Source organism: Amia ocellicauda, chromosome 10 (assembly GCF_036373705.1).
Source record: "Amia ocellicauda isolate fAmiCal2 chromosome 10, fAmiCal2.hap1, whole genome shotgun sequence".
NCBI lineage: Eukaryota > Metazoa > Chordata > Actinopteri > Amiiformes > Amiidae > Amia > Amia ocellicauda.
In genome coordinates this window covers 25,998,216-26,023,142 of record NC_089859.1, presented here as the reverse complement: position 1 = coordinate 26,023,142, position 24,927 = coordinate 25,998,216, and the positions used below count along the sequence as shown (strand labels likewise).

Genomic DNA, 24,927 nt, shown 5'->3' with positions numbered 1-24,927 from the left:
TTGACATCATCACAAGCTTGTTTATTATGTGACTTTGTACAATATGAATGAAACAAAAAAATATATTAAAAAAACAAAAACAAAACAGAAATGCGGTACATGGACAAAACTAAACGTGGAATTGATTTGCTGATGTCAGGATACCCACCTCCATGGCAAGTAAAGAGTATAATTACAGAGAAATGGGACTTTATTATTTATTGACTTTGAACTGCCTAATGCAGCTCTTTGTACAGGTAAACAAAAAGTTTACTCTCCAGATTAATCCAACATACAAAACCAATATATTTCATGAGGGCCGATATATGAACAAAAATAACAACAATAACCTCAACAACAACGACTAAATTAAACAATTAACTGGAGTTATACGTTGTGATCCTGTCTAGATTATTTAAATTACTAGAAATGGAATGAGCGTACAATTTTGGGAAAAGAAAGCAAGAACAAATGTTATATAAAAAAAAAAAAAAAAAGCCTGATGTGCATTACAGCCTATAAGTATCAATTCTTTAATTCGGTCGTTAAAGCCTTTTAAAATGTGAAATTTCTCTTCCGTTGGTCACGAAGTGTTAGACTATGTTGTATAGAATGCCGCACAGTATGAGGTTCACGTGTTATATTTAACAAAGCATAGAAAAGAAGAATATTTATGGCATTTTGTTCAGAAACACCTTCATGTTTTTGACATCATGGAAGAACAGTTACATTTTTGTCTGTAAACAACCAACCACCAGAACATGATTGTACAATAGTAAAACAAGTTGTTTTTTTTCTGCATAAAACTGGAGACATCAGTTTAAAAACAAAACGTTAGCATGCCCAAGTGCAGTCTGTCCAATACGATCAATTTCATCAAGATCCAACTAAAAATCTAAATGAATGTACAAAGACAGTACTGATCTGGCTGTGTGGCATGCTAGTGTGTCCAACGCTCTGGACAGAACCGGTACGTTGTTGGCTTACAAAAACCAAAATAAACACTGACGTCCAAGCTGGCATATTGGCAACTAGTACATCATACATCGGTGGTCCTCAAATAGTTTAAAAGATCTTCCCCTTCTTTTTGTTCTTTTCCAAGGTCCTACAAAAAGTCAGACAGAAATGAATTTAGTAGGTAGAAACACTGAGATGTACAGAAAAAGGACAGTTTATTTTTTTTATTTTAACTGGTTACAATACCGATATGAATTAGAAATAGTTCCTGCACTTTTATTTACACACAAAACTAGGCCAAAATACTTCTGGTTTTTATACATAACAACAAGTATAACAATGGAGTTATTTCAGCGTTCCAATGTATATGGACTTATTACCTTTCAGTCATTTCATTTTGAAAGTGTTTTCTTTAGAGCGCATCGTATGATCTTTGTTCTCAAAGGACGGCAGATAGACGGTGGTGCCACTGACACAGAGTGGGCTGCTCAAGTGCATGGCGGCAGGTTTACCTTGATGCGTCGAGCTTCTGCTGCTCTAACAGGCGCTGCTGGGCCTCCCAGTTGGATTTCTCGTCCTCATACTGGCGCCGCTTCTCCTCCAGCTCTTTGTGCTGGGCCTCCAGGTTCTTCTTCATCTGCTCGTGGCGGCGCTGGAGCTAGACAGGGAACAAGGTGGCAAAATGAACACTTCCGCAATAATAACTCCGCTATAAAGGGGACCAATGCTCAGTCCGCTGCGGTTTTATCATGGATACCTCGGCCTCTGAGTCTTTCAACTTCTGGATCTTCTCCTTGACTTTCATCTCAAACACCTGCTCCATTTCCATCTCCATCTTTTTCATCTTGGCCACATGTTCTCTCCTCTCCTCCTCCATCTGAGCCAGAGGGCTTCTGCAGGAGTCACAGCAAAACAGAGAAATTCACACGTTACATGTGCACTCCTTCTCAGAGTACATCAGGCAAACCCGTAGGGGAAAAAAAACACACAATGATGTGATTTAAATCGATAATAATCAGACTGTCAATGGCTGGAGATACTTTGTTTTATATAGAGAGCAAACCTGTCCACCCATATTAGCGTTTATCAACCTATATCTTTAGATATGATGCTTTCATCTGCTCTCAAACATTAACAAAAGTATGAACCTGTTATAATAGGTGTAATAACTACAACTAATTTTAGTGAGGCTATAGCTTATAAATATGTTGAACATAAGAAAAAGCCAAATGATTAAAAACTTGGCAAAATCACATCATTGTTCTCAGACATGCCTGTCAAAGTGAAAGGGGAGCAAAGAAACAGGCGACAGAGGACAGTCTAACCCTCATTGTTGAGGTCCCAGCGATCCTAAGAAAGTTGCAGAGCGTTGTTAAATAAAGCTTGCTTAATATTAGTCAAATCTGAAAACAGGCCAGCATACATGTTTTGCACATAACTGGAACAGAGCATCTGAAATCAGAAAACTTTGATGTACAAATTAATTTCCATCATGAACTGGAAACAATTTGACCACAATAAAAATAAAAAATAAATCAAGCACTTCAGAAACATGTAGAAGAAAGTTATTTTGTAACTGTTTAGCAGTCAATTTCTGCAAACTAGGATGGGTTTTCATAGGCTGTCTTCACTTCAAAATGTTCACACTTACTCTACAGGTTGTTTTTCCCAGCACACAAACCCCATCGGTGTAGAAATTGTAATGCCATACTGGTATGTCATATTACAGAAACAAACAGTGAAGACAGTGAGCTCCAACAGCGAAGGAAAAGCATGCCTTTTTTTTTTTTTTTTTTTTTTTAACTGCAAACTTATGACAAGTAAGATACTGAAAGGGTGGGGGGGGGGGGGGGAGAAATCTCAGGAAGAACTTAAATGACCACTTACATGCCTTCAACTGTGTCAAATCTAAAAAACAAAAACACACAAACTTAGCATGCTGAAATTAAATCATGCACTAAAAAGCAAACATTAAAAAGGGAGAATGACTGAACAAAATGGAGGACAACTCTGCTCTAAATGAAAAAAACCATGACACTTCACGTTGTGTTGTGATGGAAAGTGGTGGTGTGTGCTGGCCACTTCAGATTAGTGGCGGCTCCACGCTGCATGGCTGAGGGTTAAGTAGGCTGCAGGCTGGTTTAGAGGAGTGGAGCTGCAATGGTGTTAAAGCGTTCATGCCATCCTACAGTGCAGTGGACCAGGTCTGCAATACTGAACTGGCGAAGTGACATTCAGCAACTTGACTCGTTTGGTAAAAATAAAAAAAATAAAAAAAATGCATGGGCACACTGGGCGCCATTGGAGAGTTAATTTAATAAACGCAGACACACACAAACACACAGGATATGAAAAGTACATAAAATAGATTACACAATGGCATGTGTCACGTCATTCAGACGTCTAATCACAGAAGATTGGAGGGGTGGGGGAGATGCGATTAACACATATTGCAATATCTCAAGATCGTGTAACATTTGAGATGAATGCATGAGTCTAGCTGCAGCTAGAACTGACCGACAGACGAGAACTGCAGGCGAGTACATTTTAGCGGAGAACACACTACAGTACCTTGTGGATTAATAAAGATGCATTGACATTAGTGTAACTATATTTAAATAGCCTATGAGTTTCCACAAATAACTTAGAGAAGGATTAATTAAGATGTAAAATGTTCAACAGACTTACTTGGTGAGCTGCCCCTTATTTTTGTTATTATCTACTCCATTGTATGTAACAGCTGCCAGCTTCCTGCTTCTGTAGTTCTCATAGTGTACATTGTTGGTGACATCTTTAAGGTCTTGCATGTGAGTTCTATAAAGACAATAGTTTCAGTGAATCGGTCATCCAGCTTTGTAAAAAAAAACAAAAGGCACATTACAGGTTCGTTTCCGTGATGTATGTCTAGGAATCACAATGCAGAGTTCATTCTCACCTGATCAGCATGTTTCGTAGAATTGTGAAATCACAGTGCTCCCCATTTTCAACTGCAAAGAAAGAACATGGAAACTGAGAACCTTAGCAGACAAATGTATAGATGCTTTTCAATAATGTTTTTATATTAAACAAAACAAAACAGGGAAGCTGATTTGACAGTTATATTTTTACTTGAGAGTTAAATGCATCTTGCTGATGTGTTGCCTGGAAGATCTAATAATTTCCATTGGGAATCGTGTTCCACTCCCGTAACCCTAAGGGAGCTGCTCCTTCACATTGTTAGTGATGTGCAAGTCATTGTGGTTGAACAGGAGAAATATCACATTCCAGAGGGGAATACCATGACTGTCTCTGCAGACCACAGTGAGAGAATCTAAACATGCATTTGGCAGATTTCCGGTGATGGCAGTGTAGTTCAGGATGCTGTAGATGTGCAACAGAAGTCATGCTTTGAGTATCCAGCAGGGGGAGACAATCACTCTCTACCTGCCCTGAAAGTCCCCATACCAAAGACATATTTTTCCTCATTGTATTGAATAATTAAATAATAATAATAATAATAATAATAATAATTCCAAGAAGTTCTCCAGGTATTTTGGAAACAATTTTGCTGCACAATCAGTTGGCAATTTGTATTGGGTTTGAATTTTACACCGTAACTAAAAGACAAAAAACAATACAAAAAATATTCAGTGCTGAAATAATATTATTAATATTAAGTAATTAATATTAAGTCAAAATATTAATGGTTTCTTACCGACTGATATTATGACAAAAAAAGGAGTATTTCTTTAGGATATAGAAAATACATTTTGGGGTCCTACAAATTACATCAGCTCAACACAAGAGGGAGCCAGCAGATTAATAGGAAGATTTCACTTCCACACAACATCATGTTACATCTTAACTTTGGTATAAATTGTAAATGTTACTCTATTTTTAGGAAAAAAAAAAAAAAGTACAATAAGTTATAGACTAGTATATAGACTAGTCTATACAATTTTTAATAGGGTTGCATTAAAAAAGGTAATGTTTTTAATATGTTGCACATTTACCGGAAATGTCAATTTTAATTGAGAAATGTTGCTCTGAAGAACTTTAAAACACCAGACATTTTTGTATTTTGTTCGTCCTTAAGCTGCCAAATAATATAAATCTAATGTTTTGATAGATTTTATATCAAGCCCAGGAATAAAATGACATTTTGCTGGAATGCTGGTTATAATGTCCTTGGTAATGTTTTACAAGATTAGTTATTGCTGTGGGAAATGTTAACACTGCTTTCCACACTGAAGTATATCTGTTCACATGGCCTCAGTCTCACCTCAGACACTGGCTGTTTGAATCTGAAACAATTTAAGTGCAGCTTGGCCTAGCAGCTCTTATTCTGAACCAGAAATATCAGGGTGGTGGTATGGAAACAAAATAAACAGCAATACTCTCAAAATATGGTATGCAAAGCATTCTGGGAAAGGTCTGCTCTCAGTGTTATGTGCTGTGGGAAGCGCATGTTCTTGTGAGCGGCCATTTTTCTTTTGATAAACACTATCAACGGCCTGCCTTATGTCAGCACTCTGCAAGCTTCCTTTCTCACACAAACTTCAAAGTACAGTTACATCCTGTAAAGATTTAAAATGAAGACCTTACATTTTATTTAGCTCACATTTCAATTAAACATTTCTTTTTAAATCACCACAATAATACATTTTAATACATTCAGTAAATCAAGATATCAATAATGACAAAAATAATCCTAAACAAATATTATATATGTCTCTAATGGAAATATTTTCTAGCTGTAACACTTGCCAATGGGATTTGCAATAACAGAGCATCTTCATGGAGAAAGGTTGGCATGGTTTGCCAATTAAGAATCATATCTAAGATCAACACTGAATACTCCCAGTGGAGGAACATTTGCTTTTAAATTATTTTCTTTGCCTTCGCTAAAAGGACAAATCTATAGAAAAGGGTGAATTGAGGCCGTCATCTATTACAGTATGGGCTCGGCAGCGGCCTGGGTTTTAATCCGACATTTGTACACAGTTTGGTCACTGAAAAACATTTTATGAGGAATTGCAAGGAGGGCTTGGAAAGTGTGATGTTTGCATAACGAAAAACATAAGGCCCTCTGCCATCTGCGTATTCAGAACAGGAAACGGGCAGGGTGTAAGAAAGGTTTGCAGTTTCATAACATACGGTCTGTATAAATGGTGGAAATTACAATCCTCTGAAATACTTATAATTTCAAACTTAAAATATAATTATTAAAAACAACCACTAAACTAACTTAAACGATCCTTAACTTTTTTTTTTCTTTCTGTGCACCTGCGTGAATTTTGATACATCAACATGAATGACACACTAAATACAGACAGTTATCTATATATGCAATTCCATTGTATTCACAGGTTTACTAATAAATAAGGATTTAATATTTTAAAGAAGATGAAACGCATCTACTGCCCTTATTTAATGGTTAAGACAGACACTTTCACATCCCATGGCCTTACCTTCTGCGACCCCCCACGGGTACTGGCGCCCTCGCACTCGCTTGCCATTCACTTCGATGATGGTGTTGCTGCCTACTACTGCCAGTGGTAAACGATCCTATGGGGACAAGACAAATTGGGGTTTGTTACTTTATTCTGTGCACCTATGACAGCAAACAACAATTAAACTGCAAGTAAACCGCAATTAACTACATACACAGACAACATTTCTTACTACTACAACCAACTACAGCATTCTGCACACAAATCTCGTGCTTTCAAAGTGTGGAAAAAAATAAAAAGGTTCATTACACATTCCTGGTATTTCCTGTACTAAAAAAAGGGCTGTTCAGTTTAGGCTGATGACTGCAAATTACAGTCAAAAGTCCTGCCAATGTATGGAATTGTAGGATTTGAAGGAAAACGGAAGTGTGCTGCTACTTCTGGAATTCATTCCTGGGGTTTTGGTTTTGAAAGCCTGTATAGTCTCACAGACTGAGTAGCTTCAAGGTCAAAGACATTTTGGACAATCACGCTTATCTTATTGACTGAATGGTTAGTGTTCCAATAATCTGAACACAGCAGGGCAGAGGACTCTGGGTTGGGATGGATCCCATGCTTGTTCGCCCTCATTAGATGTCATTCGCTCTGATAACCGTGGAAACCATGGCAGAGCTGTTTTAGTTTTTTCTGGTCTAGTTTTGTTTTCTTGCCCTTCCATTCTCATGTAGACCACATAAATGCTGCATTACCTTTATCTTTTTAACTAACTTGTTTTCCTCTTCATCATCAGTCTCTGGAAACTCATAGATTTTAATTTTGTGCTCCTGGATTTCCCGCATTATCTAGAAATAGGGAGGAAGAGGTTATTTTAAGGCCATTTGATTGATGGAGGAAAAATTACCAGCGTAACACACTGGATCAGGAATACTGTCATTTTTATCCCCGTCAAGTTCGCACATGATCATTTACAACAAACACATTACCTCACGCACGCTTGTAAAACCATCACAAAGAAGATCATTCAGGAAAAGGTGTTGAAAACACTGCAACATTGATCGAGGAACAGCCTTTTCTGGTTTATCAGCTAGATAACATTTAAGGTAATTGTTGCTTGTTGAAACAACCGCAGATTGTCTCTGCTCTCTCTACCTATTATCAACTCAATTTTACTGATTATAAGAAGTTTAGAAAATACTAGACATGAATTGCCACAGTGTTGAAATCCTCTGTTTAACAGCACACCAACTGTAATTTCCTTAATGCTATGACATGACACTTTTGGCTCAATTCATTGTCTTTTTTTAAGTGGTAGCAGTACTGCAATTACAGGTTGGCTTTCTTGCTAAAATATATTTGACAACGTACAAAGTAGAGATCGAAAAATTAATAAATTAAGTGTTCTCAGCACCTTAGCTTTCTAAACTTAAAAAATTTAAACTTCCTCAACTTGTCATCATTCAAGCTATCCATTAAAAGTAGAAAGTTATTTCATATCTGGACAGATTGACAGCACATGAGAAAATAACATTCTCCAAAAGATTCTGATTGCGTCTATTTTGTATCATTTAATTGGGAAACTGTAATAAGATACATACAGGGAGCAGCAGAATGAATACTAGACTGAAACTGGTACACTACTGAGGGGGAACATGTCTAATTGACATGTTATTTCATGCTCACCTGTTTCTTGAACTGTTGGCATTCCTCTGGTGTGAGTGTATCTGCTTTGGCGATCAGAGGGATAATATTCACTTTTTCATGTAACCGTTTCATGAACTCAATATCCAAAGGTTTTAGTCTGGGGAAGAGAAACAAGATTGTTTTAATGAATTGAGACTTAACAGAAGCACTGAGGGAACAATTCAATAGCAGCTCTAGGACAGTCCAATGCTTGTGTAGCTGGACTTCTTTCTGACAGCTGGCTTCAGCAACTTTCAAAATTTCCTATGAACTTCCTTATCCGTGAAACATTATTTAGATTTATGATTATTTACGATGCACAGCTCAAGACCACTGTATTGGGCTATATTCCTTATATACAAATACCTAATGACAGAATATTTGAACTGCAATTGATCAAATTTGGGTTGGCTGTCAATTTCACAGCATTTGAGTAGTTACATTTGGGGACATTGGAGAAACTGCTGCAGACTCCACAACATTATCTGAAGCAAAATCATATTAAATGCGATCGAAAAACAAACTAGAATGCAGGGATGCACAGATATAATCAGCCAGCTATCGGTATCAGATGATTGCTTTAAAACAGCCAATATATCTGACTGATGTTGCGTATAAATAAGCGTCCAATTTGCTCTACTTGTGTGCTTTTAACAAAATATGATTGACGTGCACAAACCGTGACACCGTAATCAAATGCCATGCTGCTTTGTTGTTTATATGCACTTTGAATGTTCCCGGTTACGCAAGAGTGTCAACCCATTTCAAAGTGTCAGATCAGGACAGCAGTATGGCCATTTGTAGGAGGAAGCTTGGGAATATTTCAACACATCAAACTTGATCAATCATCTGAAAGTAGATGCACCAAGGAGCATGCAGTTTCTCAAAATGCAAGCAGCAGCTACAGAGAAACTCCCACCTTGGTAGCATTATATACATTTCCTGTTCACAGTTCTGTTAATAAAGCCTAACAAATTATATCCAGGGATTGTAGTTACAATTACAGAAATTTAAGGATTTTTTTTATTCATTAAAATTATTTTAAAAAAAAGGCACAATGAATAAAAATGAAGTTTTATTCAAATACATGGATAAACAGAACATTTGTTGAAGAAGTCTGGGAAGAATGTTACAGAAATTAATACAAAAAGTTGTTCCATCACTTTGTAGTTGTAAAATTGATTTTATGCTAATTGAAAAATATAATTATCGGCCCCAAATTTTCATATCAGTGTATCCCTACTAGAATGTTATGGGATTTTCTTTACTTGTATCTCTACTACTAGCAGTGTGTGTGTGTGTATACAGGATATGGGAATACTGCTGAGAAGCCCGATTAGGGTTACATGAAAAGCCACTCCTTCATAATGGTTGCTTTCCAAAACAAACCTGGCACGGCGAATTACATTCTTCAGTTCACATTCTTTGACGGGATGATAAAATGCTTATTGTGCAACCTTTTCAAATAACAAACAAAGCAGATGTTGCTCTCAGACTAAACGGCCATACAGATCAGAACTGGTGAGCTTCAACAAGACATATTAAGGTTCTCATTGATAATGATTACAGACATCCGACACACTAAAGGGATAATTGTTACAGAAACAATGTCCAACAGAGCTGTTTTTTCATCTCCCAGAAAAAACAACAAGTTCAGCTAGCAGTTTGCTTTATGCTTTATGCTGACAGGGAGCCAAACCAGGGAACTCCCATGAAACAATCTTTGTTATGTGACTAACAAAACACTCCACTGTAAACACTAACTGGCCCGATGTACTAATCAATACAAAATGGGTTGACATTATAGGAAGTTATACTACATAGGGAAAAAGATTTTAAAAATAGATATGCTAATTTTACTTAGATGCCCTCTGATTAGAAACTTTACATTTTAAAAGATTCAGATACAAATGTTTCTTAAAAAAAAAAAAAAAAAAAAAAAAAAATGAGCAAGTTTACACCAATCTGATCAAGTTAGTCATACACAAATTAAATGCATAACCTTTTAAGAATTATACAGAACAAGAATTAAAAACATATTCAATTAAATTATATAGAAGCCATTTTTACATGAAGGAAACAATAAAAACCTGATACTGACCCATGACCTGAAGGTGCAATGAAGTACAAACAGCAATGCACTCTGTTGTCTGGCATCTGGCGTCGGTTCACACGAGACTCAGCATTGAGGTAATCCTCAAACTTACTATCGATGTGGTCGATGACTGGCTGCCAGCTGTGACAAGACACACATTGTATTAACATGAGTCATTCCAGATTAAGATACTCAAAGATTATTTTTCCCCCTAAAGCATATATTTCATAAGACAAAATAGGGCATTAGAAACAAAATGCAGTCCAGAGACCGAAAACTGACTGTTGGATTGCAACAGAGTAAATGAAGCAAGAACATCAACATATGGGTAATTGTAAATTATGCTTCATCTAGAAGAGACTGTATACTCCATTGAGTCATGTTTTGTCAATATTGGTTTATCTTTAGTTGAAAGAAAAACTTTGATAAATGTCTTTCAAATGCTTTATGCTTGACTTGTATAGGAGGAGAAAGAAGATTTTTCTTGAATTCATGTCCTTACCAGTTACTGTTGTCCACAGCATCACCAAACCCAGGCGTGTCTACTATCGTGAGAAGCAGCTGCACCCCCCCTTCCTTTATTAACACCTTAGACTGTTCCACCTAGAAAAGACAAGTATAAAGATATCCCAATTAGAAACATGACCAGTTATGACAATGAATGCCTTTGAATCTATATTCATTCACTTATTTTGTAGTAATAAGAAACCAATTCTTATTCCATAAAATTTTAGTATCAACAATTTAGTAACAGGCTTGGAACTGTACACTTTATGAACTCAAAGCCTAACAACTGCTTGCTGGCTAACTAAAGCTTCCTGTTCATAATGCAGGAAGCAGATCTGACTTCACACTAGTGCAAAAAAGCTGCAGACAGATTCAGCAATCGTTGATGATGAGACTTTTTTTCTACTGAATTAACATGCAACTATCATACAGTATCATATCACCAATAAAGAAAAATCTGGTCTGAGGCCATGCACATTTACACAGGTTAATGAAAATCAAGCCTATCCTGTAAGCTTTACAAAACCTAGCCAACCCCTTTGCAAAGTTCAGTAGCAATTTACAAAAAAACTAAATAAATGTAACCTTTAATATAAAGATATAACCTGGCTGTAAATCAGTGACATCAAAGAGTAAGTCAATCAATGTCTACAAGAGTGGAATGCAAAACAGGCTGTTTATGGGTGTGCATGAAGACACACGTTTTAACACCTGGTGCCGCTTGTGGCTGAGATTCTTATATTTTTACCGTCTCTGTAGCCACAGTGACCTGACCTGCTGAGCTCCAGGAATCTGTCAAACTTCCTGGCATACATTCTCTCGTCACAGATACGACCTTTTGAATCGGAAAGCTGCTGACAGATGGATTTCTGGAGCAGTCTCAACTGGCACTCTCCCAATCAAAGAAAAAAATACAATAAATACAATAAATGGAAAAGTCAGTCAAACCAAATGGATCCAACCATATTCCACTAAAGGTCTTTAAAGTTCACAGGCTAATGAGAAGAACGTATAAGATAGTCACGGTCTTACACCTTCACAAGCATTAGTGGGCGAATTCACACTTTTGAATCATCCTGTTAGTTCCATGTCCAAGCTTCAATTAATTAACTGTACTGATAATTGAATGGTACATAAAAATGATAACAAAAGAACTTCTAACTGTAGACATGGAATACAAACTAAGACGAGAATTCCAATTGTATTACAAAGTAGGTAGTTGAGATTTAAAATGGTACTATAATTAGTATAGTTAAAAATACATAGAGATTATAGGAATTAAATGGTTAATTTTAACTCCAGCCAATGTATTTGTCTCGTTTCAACATCCACAGACGCTACTTCCAGCCAAGGCACATTTTCTCCTAGATGTACAAGTCGAAAACCAGTCCAGCTGTGCCTCAATGATTGACAACTCGTTATACTTTTTCTGTGCAGTTTTTGATTGTAAGAAAACATCCTACCCTAGGCTAATGCATGCTAAGGTCTTTCAAGTGTGTGATTTTTGATCAAATGAGTTTGCAATGTAAATCTTGATTTTTTTAAATTCAAGTACAATCTGCACAAAGTAATTTGTTTTGTCTTTATTATAAAAGGGGTCTTTAAAAATAAATTCTGTGCCAACACTCCAGTAGGTGAACGCTCCACCTACATTTTTTTTTTTTTTTGGTTAATTGATTGTTGATTATATAGCAACATGTAAAGATGCATATAACCATAATTTTAAGAACTTCTTTAGTTCCCCTATACTAGTATACAGACTATAGTTAGTTAAATGCAAAGATGAAAAAAACAAAACCGAAAAATAAACATTAAGCCTAACGTGATATAAAGATGTTAATTGTGTGTTTATACACTGCACATGACATTCTGAGAGCTAAGCAGGAATTCAGTGACAAAACACAGAAGCTGATCATGAAATGTAGAAAATAATTCTACAACATCCTGAAGGCCATTAAGAGAATGGATACATAAAACGGGACCAAACCAACTATTTTCAATGCAGAATTTATTCCTGGATTGAACAGAATCATGGGAGTTCTTTACATGGTTTGCTCAGAATTGGTAATAAACTGATTGATCTTGTTAATAAATGAAATTTTGAAAAAAATAGGTCTCTCACCTAATCGCAAGTATTAACAGTATAAGGCTGTCCCATCAGGTAACAATGTTGTGAAACCAGAAACTGAAAGGTTCAGTTACTTTTATTATTGTGCATGCTGTGAGGGGTACCCCACTAAAAACAACCAATGTAAGCTCAGAGGAGGCATCAATAAAGTAAATCAATAAAATTATGTAAAACAGTGGCTGAGTGTAAATGAGATCCAACAAATTCACTGTTCCAATAAGCTAATTTCCTAATAGTCCTAAATAAGGACTATTACATTTACAGTATTCGGCAGGAAATCAAAGCAATTATCTTATTTTTTCCCCTCCTCACATTATATTGAAATCAAGTTTTGACTGGGAGAGACAGTATCCCATGCAGACACACCACAAACACTAAACCCGGATGCGTGTTTGATGCTTCAGTGTAAGAACATAAGAACAGAGTTTACAAATGAGTGGAGGCTGTTCCATCCATCAAGTTCCTTTGGTAACTTAGTGATCACAGAATCAAATCTTCTTTTTTTTTTAAATAATCCCAAGGAGTCGGCTTCAACAACATGACTGGGGAGTTGGTTCTCTCTCACACTACCCAAATAAAGACTTGTGTGAAAGCTGAACAGGGACAGAAGGAGAAATTCATGTCTCAGCTGATCGTGTACTCTCCTGAAAGTGTGAACTAGGCATTAGTGGAACGCCCCTACATATCAAGCAGATCACTGATTCACTGCTGGCAGCATTAACATAAAACGACATGTTCTGAGTGAGAGAATAAAGTACTTTCTGTCATGGTGTAAATTAATCCCAGCTCAGAAAACCCATTCTGGCACACTAGGCCCGGGTCTTCTGGAGCAGATATTGCCAAAACACAGCAGGGGCTGCACCCCCCCACACCCCTCTAATAATCCAGAGCTAGTTTCAATCTCCTGTTTAATCTATTCCTTCTGCAAAAAATCATAAATGTTGAGATTCTGGTGTAGAACTTAGCCACTTTTACAGAGTTTACTTAATCAGGTGTAGCTTTGTATAGGCGTACCTGGCACTCTTGTTGGTGAGGGTTGGGGATCAAGCTTTTGCTCAGGCTTTGAATTTGACTAAGTAACCGTTGTAACACAATGGTGTACTGCTTCCTGTTTTCTGACCACCAGAACCCTATCTATAATCCACTCAAAAGGCAATAAAGCTCTGAAGAAACAAAGCAGTTTACAAATAAATGTAACAATTGGATAAACACATTAAAACGTTTGTCATTCCAAACATGAGCAGCACACAGAGAATATTTACAGTAATCTCATCTGCCTTTTGGCCAGGCATACCGCTACTACTGGGCAAAGAGTCAATCAAACTCCCAAATCCTGTTCTGTCAGCAGCTGAAATTTTTTTGGACGCTAAAAAGTTTCCACAATCTGCAATACACAAAAGTGTTTGGCAGGGCCACTTGATTTATATTCCGTCAGTGATAGTCACACAGTTGGGAGCCCCTAATGAGTTTTCCACCTCATGGTGAACATAGAACCGTTCTCAAGCTGAATTACATTTTTTTTAATTTTTTTTAAAGACAATCCCTACAAATCGATTCAAAAGTTTTGCTGTGGTACTGCACTGGGTTGGGCGCCTTGTTATCTGACAAAAAATCATGTTAAATATAACACATATATACATTTTCATATTTTTTGTGTAATATTCGTATATGGTGATTTGTTACAAACATTTAGCCAAAACAAAAAAGGCTGCTTGGAACATTTTTAATTGTGAAATAAAAAAGACATTTTGACAGTTGAATAGCACAAAGAGATCTTAGAATTATTTTCAAAGAAAGCCCTTGGGTAGCTTATTTTGTTACAGAGATGGCAGGGACTAACATGATTTCCATATTCATGTCTCAGGCTTGTTTAATTTGAGACTATGAAAGTATTGAAAGACACTATATTCAACAAAGGATCTTCATCCCAACATGAAAAACTAGAATATGCTCAAACCTTACATTTTTAAGATGACAAAATATTTTTTAATGTGGGTTAACTAAACTACTATTTGTAAACTGTGAATCAGTGCTGAAGAGAATGTGACGGATTCCTGATCAAACTATTAAAAAGTAATGAAAGTGCAGGGTTGTGCTGTTGCATACAGCACAGTACAATACAATTACCCTGAGATTTAGTAGCAGTTTATCCAAGTAGCCGCAGAGCAATGTCAAAGTAGGTGTCATCAAATATTTGAATGACTATGTAGGTTTTAAATCTGGAGGTAGTGAAACAGCAATACGTTTCATTTTACTTTCTACGTTTTGGGCCATACACTGTTCATTTTCAAGCATTATAATTAGACCTTCAACAATGTCAAACATTTTACAATGTCAACATGGAACAGAGTAAATCAAATAAAACATAAATCTCTACTTACAAATGATGGTGGTCTTACATTTTTACTATTTTTTTCTTGGCCTAACTCTGCGAGCCAGACAGTTTTATGAGTTACGTTACATGTATACATTTTAAGATGTAGAAGTTGGAAATCACCATGTTATTCTCTAGAAGTAATGTCTTAACGTAAGCTTTTCCAGGCCATTCCTGTGGATTTCTGCATAAGACTCAAGGTCTGTACAAGTACATGATCAAATTCATTGTATGGATTTAATCCCATTGCTGTAGCCATTTCCAATAAAGAGCAGAAGTGGCAAAATTCCAAAATACACAATGGACTTTCAGTTCATAACTAAAATACATTGAAAAGTATTTAGCCAAGTGAGAAGCTACCAGGCTTCATTCCTTCACTGCCAAACACGAGGTGTAGCTGAGTTTTTAATCTAACAAACTGAGTAACAAACTCTTGGAGGTTTAATTCAATATCAGTTTTAAGAAGTGTTTGAAAGGTCTCCTAATGTCATGCATCTATGAAGACGAGAGGATCCTGGGGACACTGTGGAGAAGAGATCTACCTGTACAGTCTTCTTGATTCTGTGAGAAGGACCAGGGTACTCTGGAGAATACAGGTCTGTCAGGAACAACGAGTTGATCAGTGTAGACTTCCCAAGCCCAGATTCACCTAAAACAAAAACATAAAATTGATATTCCACCAAAACAGAAACCAGGAATCAGGGGAGGTGGGTGGACAGGATCAGATGCAGTAGGTTACATGGACATCTCAAGTTGATTTCATTTTTACACATCTGCCAGGTGTACAAGGGGTAAAAAAAACAAACAAACAGGATGCAGCCTTTTTTTAAAGGGGTTTAACACATGATGCTGTCAGGAGAATATGTGCAAGAACCTTCTGCGTGTACCAGGAGGATCGGGTATAAGGATTAAGAATGCAAACCATTTAATAAAAGCAACCAAATTATATATATGTTAAAAAGTCAACTTAAACGTCAAACACTTTGAAGAACACATGAAGCCTTACCGAGTGAAAATGTACACAAATGATTCCTGTATAAGAATGAAAACCCTTCATTTTGACATAGGCCATTAGGTTAGAACAGTCCATATCAATCACTGTGATTTATTTTCTCATGTAGGTTACCTTTATCTGCCCAATTCAAATTCACTTGTCCTCAATGGAACAATGGAAGTACTGTAAAAGCAGGCTGGCACGGACAGTTCTGCATTTAATTTGACCTTTTACATGCCAGCATCCAGTGAAAATGAGATTGCAGCGTACTAGCTGGAGAGATCTTTGTTCGATGGAAAAAAAATAAAAAAACAGTACTACTGCTGCTCAGTATAGTATAAAGATCCCATTTCAGCAGCAGAATAAACACTATTACTGTTGCTTTAGTACAACCAAATTGTTCATATTGCAATGAAAGCTACTCCCTCATTGATTCCTCATCCCTCAAAATTAAAATAAATCATATCAAATCAATAGGAAATACATAATACTACCGTCATTTCTACCATAAATTATACTGTAGTAAATAAGAATTCCATGAACTGAAGGACGCACCATAAACTTGCATTATTGTATATAAAAGCAAGACATTCTGCACATTGTATTAGTAAGAGTGGAGTCTGAAAAATGCATAAGACCTGAATGGTAGGGCTTGAGTTTGCTAAATGTGAAAAGACAACCTAACACAGAGTAACAAGGGGAGACGAGGCGAGGCTCAGGCATTGGAGAGCAGAGGTGTAGACTTGAGTCAAGTGACTTGGGACTCGAGTTGTCTCGAGACTTGAGACTTGACTTGAAAAAAGCTGAAATGACTTAGACTTGGCAATCACTGATTTGACTTACGGGTGTTTTACTTGGCATGACTTGAAAAAAGAAACTCACTTTTCTATGTTGTTTGTTATTGTACATTTTTTGTTACATTCAAATTGATGCACGGCAGTCCCCGGATGAATATGGTACTAATTGTGTCAGGGTCTGTCATACTATGTATCCTTGGGCACAAACTCTTATCAAAGACAATAGAGAGCCGATGTGGTGTTGTCACTTTGTAGGCACTAGCATATGCAAATTAATTTCCGGTTCCTAATGCAAAAATCCCATTCATTTTTCCCCATAGAGATTCAGAAAAATCTCTCAAATATGGTCTATGTTCAACAGAGGCTTAGGCCATCTTATACGTTTTGTTGTGGAAGTTACCTTCTTCCAATACATTTGGCCATTATAGGTCTTGAAACACAAACTTACCAACAGCAAGGAAAAGCTAAGAAAATGGTAACTTTTAGAAGAACGGGACTACAGCACAGGCGCATGCCTGCGACGTCTGCTCCACTAGTTAACGTGTCTTCGCTGTCCCAAGCATGATCACCTAGCTAGCTCAGCGGCAACTTTCTACATTCTAGCAAAATTGGGTAGTGTTTATTTTAGTAGTTAGCTAGCCAGTTATCTCTAAACAGAGTCATAAAGTGCTAAAGTTGCTTAAAATATGTATCAAAATGCATCCCCTGTCCTCTCAGCTCAGCCGGTACCTCAAAATGTGTGAAGGACAAAACAGCCTCCTGTTCTGGGCTATGAATAGGAAAACTGTGCCATCACTATTTGGTGTGGCACAGCAACAAGTGCACCTATTGAGAGGGTTGTCAGCCATGGTGGATTAATTCACCACATCGTGCACAGATGAGTGACAGGGTTCTGTCCAACTTGATATTTTGCAAGTGCAATCCTCTGTAGTACAAGTACAATACTTAATTGATGCATGAAGACATCTAGCAACATAGTTGATGTTCTTCTACTTATGTTCGAAGTAAGGCTCAGTAGTAGGAGTGTGCAATTTCTGCTTTGGACCAAAAAGAAAACCCATATTCATATTTTTTCCTTGGATTTTGTCCCATAATTCATCAATATATATATACACTCACCTAAAGGATTATTAGGAACACCATACTAATACTGCGTTTGACCCCCTTTCGCCTTCAGAACTGCCTTAATTCTACGTGGCATTGATTCAACAAGGTGCTGAAAGCATTCTTTAGAAATGTTGGCCCATATTCATAGGATAGCATCTTGCAGTTGATGGAGATTTGTGGGATGCACATCCAGGGCACGAAGCTCCCGTTCCACCACATCCCAAAGATGCTCTATTGGGTTGAGATCTGGTGACTGTGGGGGCCAGTTTAGTACAGTGAACTCATTGTCATGTTCAAGAAACCAATTTGAAATGATTCGACCTTTGTGACATGGTGCATTATCCTGCTGGAAGTAGCCATCAGAGGATGGGTACATGGTGGTCATAAAGGGATGGACGTGGTCAGAAACAATGCTCAGGTAGGCCGTGGCATTTAAACGATGCCCAATTGGCACTAAGGGGCCTAAAGTGTGCCAAGAAAACATCCCCCACACCATTACACCACCACCACCAGCCTGCACAGTGGTAACAAGGCATGATGGATCCATGTTCTCATTCTGTTTACGCCAAATTCTGACTCTACCATCTGAATGTCTCAACAGAAATCCAGACTCATCAGACCAGGCAACATTTTTCCAGTCTTCAACTGTCCAATTTTGGTGAGCTTGTGCAAATTGTAGCCTCTTTTTCCTATTTGTAGTGGAGATGAGTGGTACCCGGTGGGGTCTTCTGCTGTTGTAGCCCATCCGCCTCAAGGTTGTACGTGTTGTGGCTTCACAAATGCTTTGCTGCATACCTCGGTTGTAACGAGTGGTTATTTCAGTCAAAGTTGCTCTTCTATCAGCTTGAATCAGTCGGCCCATTCTCCTCTGACCTCTAGCATCAACAAGGCATTTTCGCCCACAGGACTGCCGCATACTGGATGTTTTTCCCTTTTCACACCATTCTTTGTAAACCCTAGAAATGGTTGTGCGTGAAAATCCCAGTAACTGAGCAGATTGTGAAATACTCAGACCGGCCCGTCTGGCACCAACAACCATGCCACGCTCCAAATTGCTTAAATCACCTTTCTTTCCCATTCAGACATTCAGTTTGGAGTTCAGGAGATTGTCTTGACCAGGACCACACCCCTAAATGCATTGAAGCAACTGCCATGTGATTGGTTGGTTAGATAATTGCATTAATGAGAAATTGAACAGGTGTTCCTAATAATCCTTTAGGTGAGTGTGTATATATATATATATATATCTATATCTATATCTATATATATATATATATATATATATATATATTGGGAACCTACTGTATATAATTATTTTTTTATACTAATCACACATTATTTCAGTGATATATGGACAATAAAAATGTTTTTTGATAATCTGCTGCTATGTATTGTATTAATTAAAGTATAAAGAAGATAAGTGGTAATTAATTATAAAATGGAGAGCATTAACTCCAAAATTAAATTAATCTCTCTGCATGAACGGTGAAAATGAGGGTACCTCTGTCTCATGACAGCCAAGATTAACACACAGGCCTAGAAACCTCTAGTGCTTATCACATAGGTCAGTGATTATGTCAGACACTTCTCACTTTAACCATGCTTGTGTGTGCGTGTGTGTAAAGCTGTCTTTTGCTACTCTTGAACATCTGGCAAAGACAAAGACAAGGCCGCCAAGGTTTAGACAATGCCGTATGTGCTGTGAGATGGGAGGTGGCCAGTGATGATGAAGCAAATTTACACAAGATGAAAAAGATACAGCCAAAACAGCAACGCTTATAATGGTCTCAGCAGTGACATTAAAGCCACAACAGCAGGTGATAATAAAACAAGATAAAAACTGTTGCACAGCTTTGTTGTGTGTAAAATAAGGGTTGTATGTTTTATTCAATGAAAGTTAACTAAATGCACTACAAAAGAAGAATCATCAACAGGAGAATTATGAACAATCACAAGAAGTTTCTTTAGCTGCTTCCCTGCTGTAAATTCTCTTTCCATATATAAGAGAGCAATTCACACACTAGCTTCCCTTCACATATGGCAATAATACAGCCATCATAAGATGTTGTTACTTTGAATGTCACAGTGTATGCCTGCTCTAGTCACCCTTTTCCATTCATAAAAAAAAAGCTGGAAGTGACAACTGCAATCTGTACAAAATAAAGATGTTTATGGGATGTAAACACAAAACTACAACAAACTAAATGACAGCAGAGAGAGTATACAGGTTTTCCATAACATCCTTATGCACTGGAGAGTGTGCTATAAGCCCATACGTTTAGTGATAATTTAAAGAACAGAGCTCTCTCTCTAAAGACCTGCACCAGAAATTAAACTTCTGTCCCCACCCCTAACACATGAAAATTCAGAAACTACTTCTGCTTAGTGATGCAAGAGGGTGTCTGTTAAGCTTCAGATCATGGCAGCTTTTGTCCCTCGGGGGTGTAGTAATGCCATTCTATAAAATCCATAGAATATCAGAGCAAACGAGTATTGGCTAGGCAATGTAAACTGGCCGAGCAACCTAAAAAGCCATCTGTACACCTGGTGCAAATTATAGAACAAGATTAAAAACTCTACAGTGATGATCACCGATGTGAAAGCACTTCTACACTTGTGGTTCTCTCTTCCCCATCAAAATATGCTTACTGAGCTAACCACAGCATAATTCTAGACCAAAGAACCACTAAGGTCCTGTTCGAAGTAACCAGTAACAATGCTGGAAAACAAAGCTCACCACTTTAAGCATTACATTACATACATACTCTGGAACTAAAGCACCCGTGCAAGATATTCAAGCTCTTGAAAACAAGTGTAAGAGTGATATGAAACAATGTTAAATGAACAGTGAAAGTGTGGGGAAAGAAAACGGGAACTATGAGACAAAAACATTTAACAAAAGAATTCAGACAAGTGAGTGAATGCTGCAGCTAAAGAAAATATTATTCATAGCAGGTAAGACTATTACAAGAGTACATTAAAAAGATATTTAGTAATAAAGGCATTGACAGATTGGAAGCAGTAAAAAACACAGCACTGAAGTAGTATCAACCAGCAGAACAGTTTTAGTAAACCGAGGTCTGACCAGGCGACTCGGTCACCGTCCAGCAGATTTCCTTTAAAGGAAATTTTATGCAGCTGTATAAACCATGGAGCGTATTTAAAGAAACTCCCTTTTGCATGCAAGTACTCACTATGCAGCAGGAAAATAGGTCTTGGATTGCATAGAATATTTCACTTTAATCATTTTACTACATTGACATCTACATTCTTAAATTAAAGACTGCTATGGAAAAACGAAGACAGCGTTCTTCTGGAAAAACATTGAGAAGAAAAATATGAATTTTCTCTGCTGTTATTGCTCCATTATTTAACCAAATATCTAATCATTTGGAAAACCACTCAAGTAAATGCATTTTGCTAAACATCGTGATATTGTAGATGTTGATTAATCGGAAGTCATCAGGAAATCTAATTTCACAAAATCTTCCTGTAAATACACATCAGAAAACTCCCAAGTGTGATTAAGGCTGTTTGGCCCATCTGGCTCATGAAGGTTGTAAGTAGCTTAATTATTTGAAGATCCTATTAAGTTCAAAGTTATAACTTATTTTTTCACTTGAATATTGAGCTCTGATAGTCTGGTCAATTCAAGTTCAATATATTAAAAACTACAAACACTGATAATAAATCATAGCAGCATAGTTAAAACAGCTTGCAGATTTAAATGTATATCCCTTACTTAACCAAAAGTACGATCATATGTATGCATCAATTTAAAAATACAATTGCTTTCTAAATTTCAATATATATCTTCAAAAATGTATAAGCTTAATTTTAAAGCTTACAGGTTTCTCATTGAAAAGTATAATTCATATTACAAATCTTTAATTGAATTTCATGTTCATGTACTTATATACAATATGTATACAAATGTGCATAAATGCCAGATATGTTTTCTGCAAGAAGATTGAAAGCAATAACAATGTTCTTATGCTTCTGGAGTCCTATTTAAATCTTGGTGAAATAAACTGACTCTTGCAAGCTCTCAAAGACTGGATTTTTTATAAATTAAGTTTACAGAGTAAGTTAAAAAGTGTCAGCTATGGAAATTGTACATGGACTGTAGAAGTGAAACACTTTCAATAAACAATGCAGATCAACTCCAGGATGTAACTGCTTCAGCAGAGATTGAGAGGGGCCTTCAATGAGATTCCTTGCATCTGTTTTCCTGCTGGTTTTATCCTAAAGGTAGTCACCAGCCTTCTATCGCTAAGAATCCTAGACTCAGTCTGCATGGAGATGAACAGGAAATGATGCAACTCAGAATGATCTTGGGTGTTAATGAGTTTTTCCTGCTCAGGTATCCCTGGCCAAGTCAGAGCACAACAGGAAAAGCTGCAGTTGGCTTTCTACACCAAGTTATTCGGCTAGATGTGAATTTCTCAGCTGTTTGGCTCCCAGTCCTGGCTGAATGAATGAAATTACAGGAAGTTTCCCCACCCAGAACCCAAGGAGCAAAGAAAAATTCCAGAACTCAGAGGGGGAAAAAAATGCTTTGATCAGAGAATGGAACGTTTGCTTTAGATATTGCTCCTATGAATTCTGCAGTATACAGAAAAGTTAACTTTACTCTACAAATATCTTATATTTCTTTCCTTTTGGAAATGTATAATCACATATGTTCTTACTCCTATACTTTATAGATGCAACTTTATTTGCCCTGACAATGTGTTATAATTAAGCTGAAGGCATTCTGAATGGTTTTACTTGTAACTTGTTAGGCTTGAAGGTTTAAGAATGAATGCTTCCTCTGTTGTAGCTCTGACAATCTAATTGGGGTATTAGCTATTGACGAAAAACACTAATTTGTCAAAGCTGCTGACCTTTCAAAAATAAAACAAATACAAACAAATACAAAGTACAACTTACCCACTACCATGAGAGTGAACTCAAATCCTCTCTTCACCGACTTTCTATAAACTTGATTGGGAAGATTTGCAAATCCCACATATCCCTCCAGGTTTTTCTGTTGCTGCAAGAACCACAATAAAATATTGAATTTCACTGACAGACAATTCCTGTCACAGATGTACATAAAATAAAATGTGTGTAGTCAGTCAAAATAAAAATATAGGAGATATGAAACATTTAATATCAACAAACAAGTAGAAACTTTAAAATTCATATGATCTTAAATAATTGAACAGAAACTTCTTACTATTAGAAATATATTGGATTACTAGCTAACATTAATTAACATTGAAAGATGAAATTGCCATAAATCTAATTAAATGGACAATCAATTTCTGATACATTAACAGAGGAAACATTACTTACAGCTACTTTGATAAGCATATGTACAACACCATTCCATCAATACAGGGAACAGAGAATGACGGTTCCAAGCAGGTGCAGCAGCATTGCAGGAGAAAAGGGTGAAGAAAAAATAAAATTAGTTCTTTGAAAGTATTTTTTTTTCTTTTAAACTACTTCTAAAATACTGCAATTATAATAGAATTTAATCATCATAATGTCAGAAAAACTAAAACACACACAATTCTGATAACACACTATAATTCAAGACAGTCTAAAAATAGCACTATGCTGTCAAAACTCTGACACTATCCTCGAGAGACAGCTCAAAAAACAGGTGGCACAGGGTTACCTTCAGAGACTGGCCGTTCCCATGTAAGCAGATGTATTTGGGTTAGTTCACATCCTGTGTTGTGAATTTACTTCCCCCCTTTGAACCAGCCCATATAACACTTAACATTTAACTTACACAAATTATGCAATACAAATCTCTTTAACAAAACATGAACAGTGCTTGTTCTGATATCTAAAATATTTAAAAAGCACAAATGAAACTTGGCAGAGGATAAGAAAGTTTTAAGACAATATGGGCATGTTATAAGATAAGGTTTTCAATGAACAAGGCTTTAAAAATGTCTAGAAATCACTATGCCACACCTAACGAATGTAGCTAGCAATGCCAGAGTGTTAACACCTTTCCGCATCGGGCAAGAGATCCATAACAAGTGACATCACTACATTCCATCACTGAAGTCACATGATCTTGCTCAGAGCACACTCAGTCAAGGGAACACACATCAGCACCCTAAGCAAGAATGTCAGTCTTGCTCCTATGAAAGGAGAACCTTATACTGGAGGGTTTAGTTTTCATTTTTATGTGGGCTACATAACAGAAGTTTTTAAAAGTTACTCATCTTCTCTAAGGAGCCTTTTTTCACACACATTTCAGAAGAACATGTGTTAACTAAAAACACAATCACTTTGTTCTCTGTACTGCAAACATATATATACCGCCTTCTCTTGACACTGGAATGACAATACAGAAACCAATTCAGCCTTAGGTTTCCTACAGGATAGTGGAATTCTATTTACAGGAAGTTGTCAAGACTCAAAACTGGTTGAGAGGACAGTTTTGGCAGCTGCAAAAACAGAATTGCCATTCATCTCCGAATCCTCTGTACAAAAGCTTAAAGAAGCAGTTCGGAAAGTTATTTTAAAAAATATTAAATCACTCCTACATGCTGCTGTAAGTGCCAGTCTGTAACTGAAGTCAAGTGTAAGTAATACAGAACCCTACTCCAACCAGCTGCATGCACACGTTCACTGAATGCTATCTTCAGTCTCAAAATCCCTTTATAAAGGATAGCCATGATCTCAGTGTTTTCATTAATACTGACACTACCTTTAATTATAACTGAGCCCAGGTCTATTAACTTTCAGTTTATTAAAGACTTCTTGTTCCCTTGGTATGTTTTTGCAGCTAATAATTTAATTAAAAAGAAAGTAAAATGAATATTTAAATCTGAAGCCTCCTTAAAATTTGTATTTGGTATTAATACAT

General features: G+C 36.8%; 1 protein-coding gene across 2 annotated transcripts; it reads right to left on the bottom strand.

Annotated features, from left to right (window-relative positions):
• Positions 1-23,180, bottom strand: LOC136760368 (septin-7). 2 transcript variants are annotated; one of them, XM_066715739.1, is made up of 13 exons: positions 22,983-23,180; positions 15,695-15,801; positions 10,646-10,746; positions 10,150-10,284; positions 8,049-8,166; positions 7,118-7,210; positions 6,387-6,483; positions 3,872-3,923; positions 3,625-3,750; positions 2,824-2,844; positions 1,694-1,829; positions 1,449-1,594; positions 1-1,084 (listed from the first exon to the last, which is right to left on the bottom strand). In XM_066715739.1, the coding sequence occupies exons 1-13, from the start codon at positions 23,146-23,148 to the stop codon at positions 1,045-1,047; spliced, it is 1,338 nt and encodes a 445-aa protein (XP_066571836.1). In that variant the 5' UTR covers positions 23,149-23,180; the 3' UTR covers positions 1-1,044. The 2 variants fall into 2 exon arrangements, with proteins under 2 accessions (XP_066571836.1, XP_066571837.1); XM_066715740.1 differs by lacking the exon at positions 2,824-2,844.
• Positions 23,181-24,927: the final 1,747 nt, after the last annotated feature.

Bases quoted from the DNA above. Each gene is read 5' to 3' on its own strand.
- LOC136760368 (XM_066715739.1), bottom strand. From the start codon at position 23,148: ATGTACATCTGTGACAGGAATTGTCTGTCAGTGAAATTCAATATTTTA. The intron at 8,167-10,149 runs GTCAGTATCAGG...TCTCTTCCCCAG, and splicing joins ATTGCACCTTCAGGTCATGG to ACTAAAACCTTTGGATATTG. The intron at 1,085-1,448 runs GTAAACCTGCCG...GACTTTTTGTAG, and splicing joins CAGAAGCTCGACGCATCAAG to GACCTTGGAAAAGAACAAAA.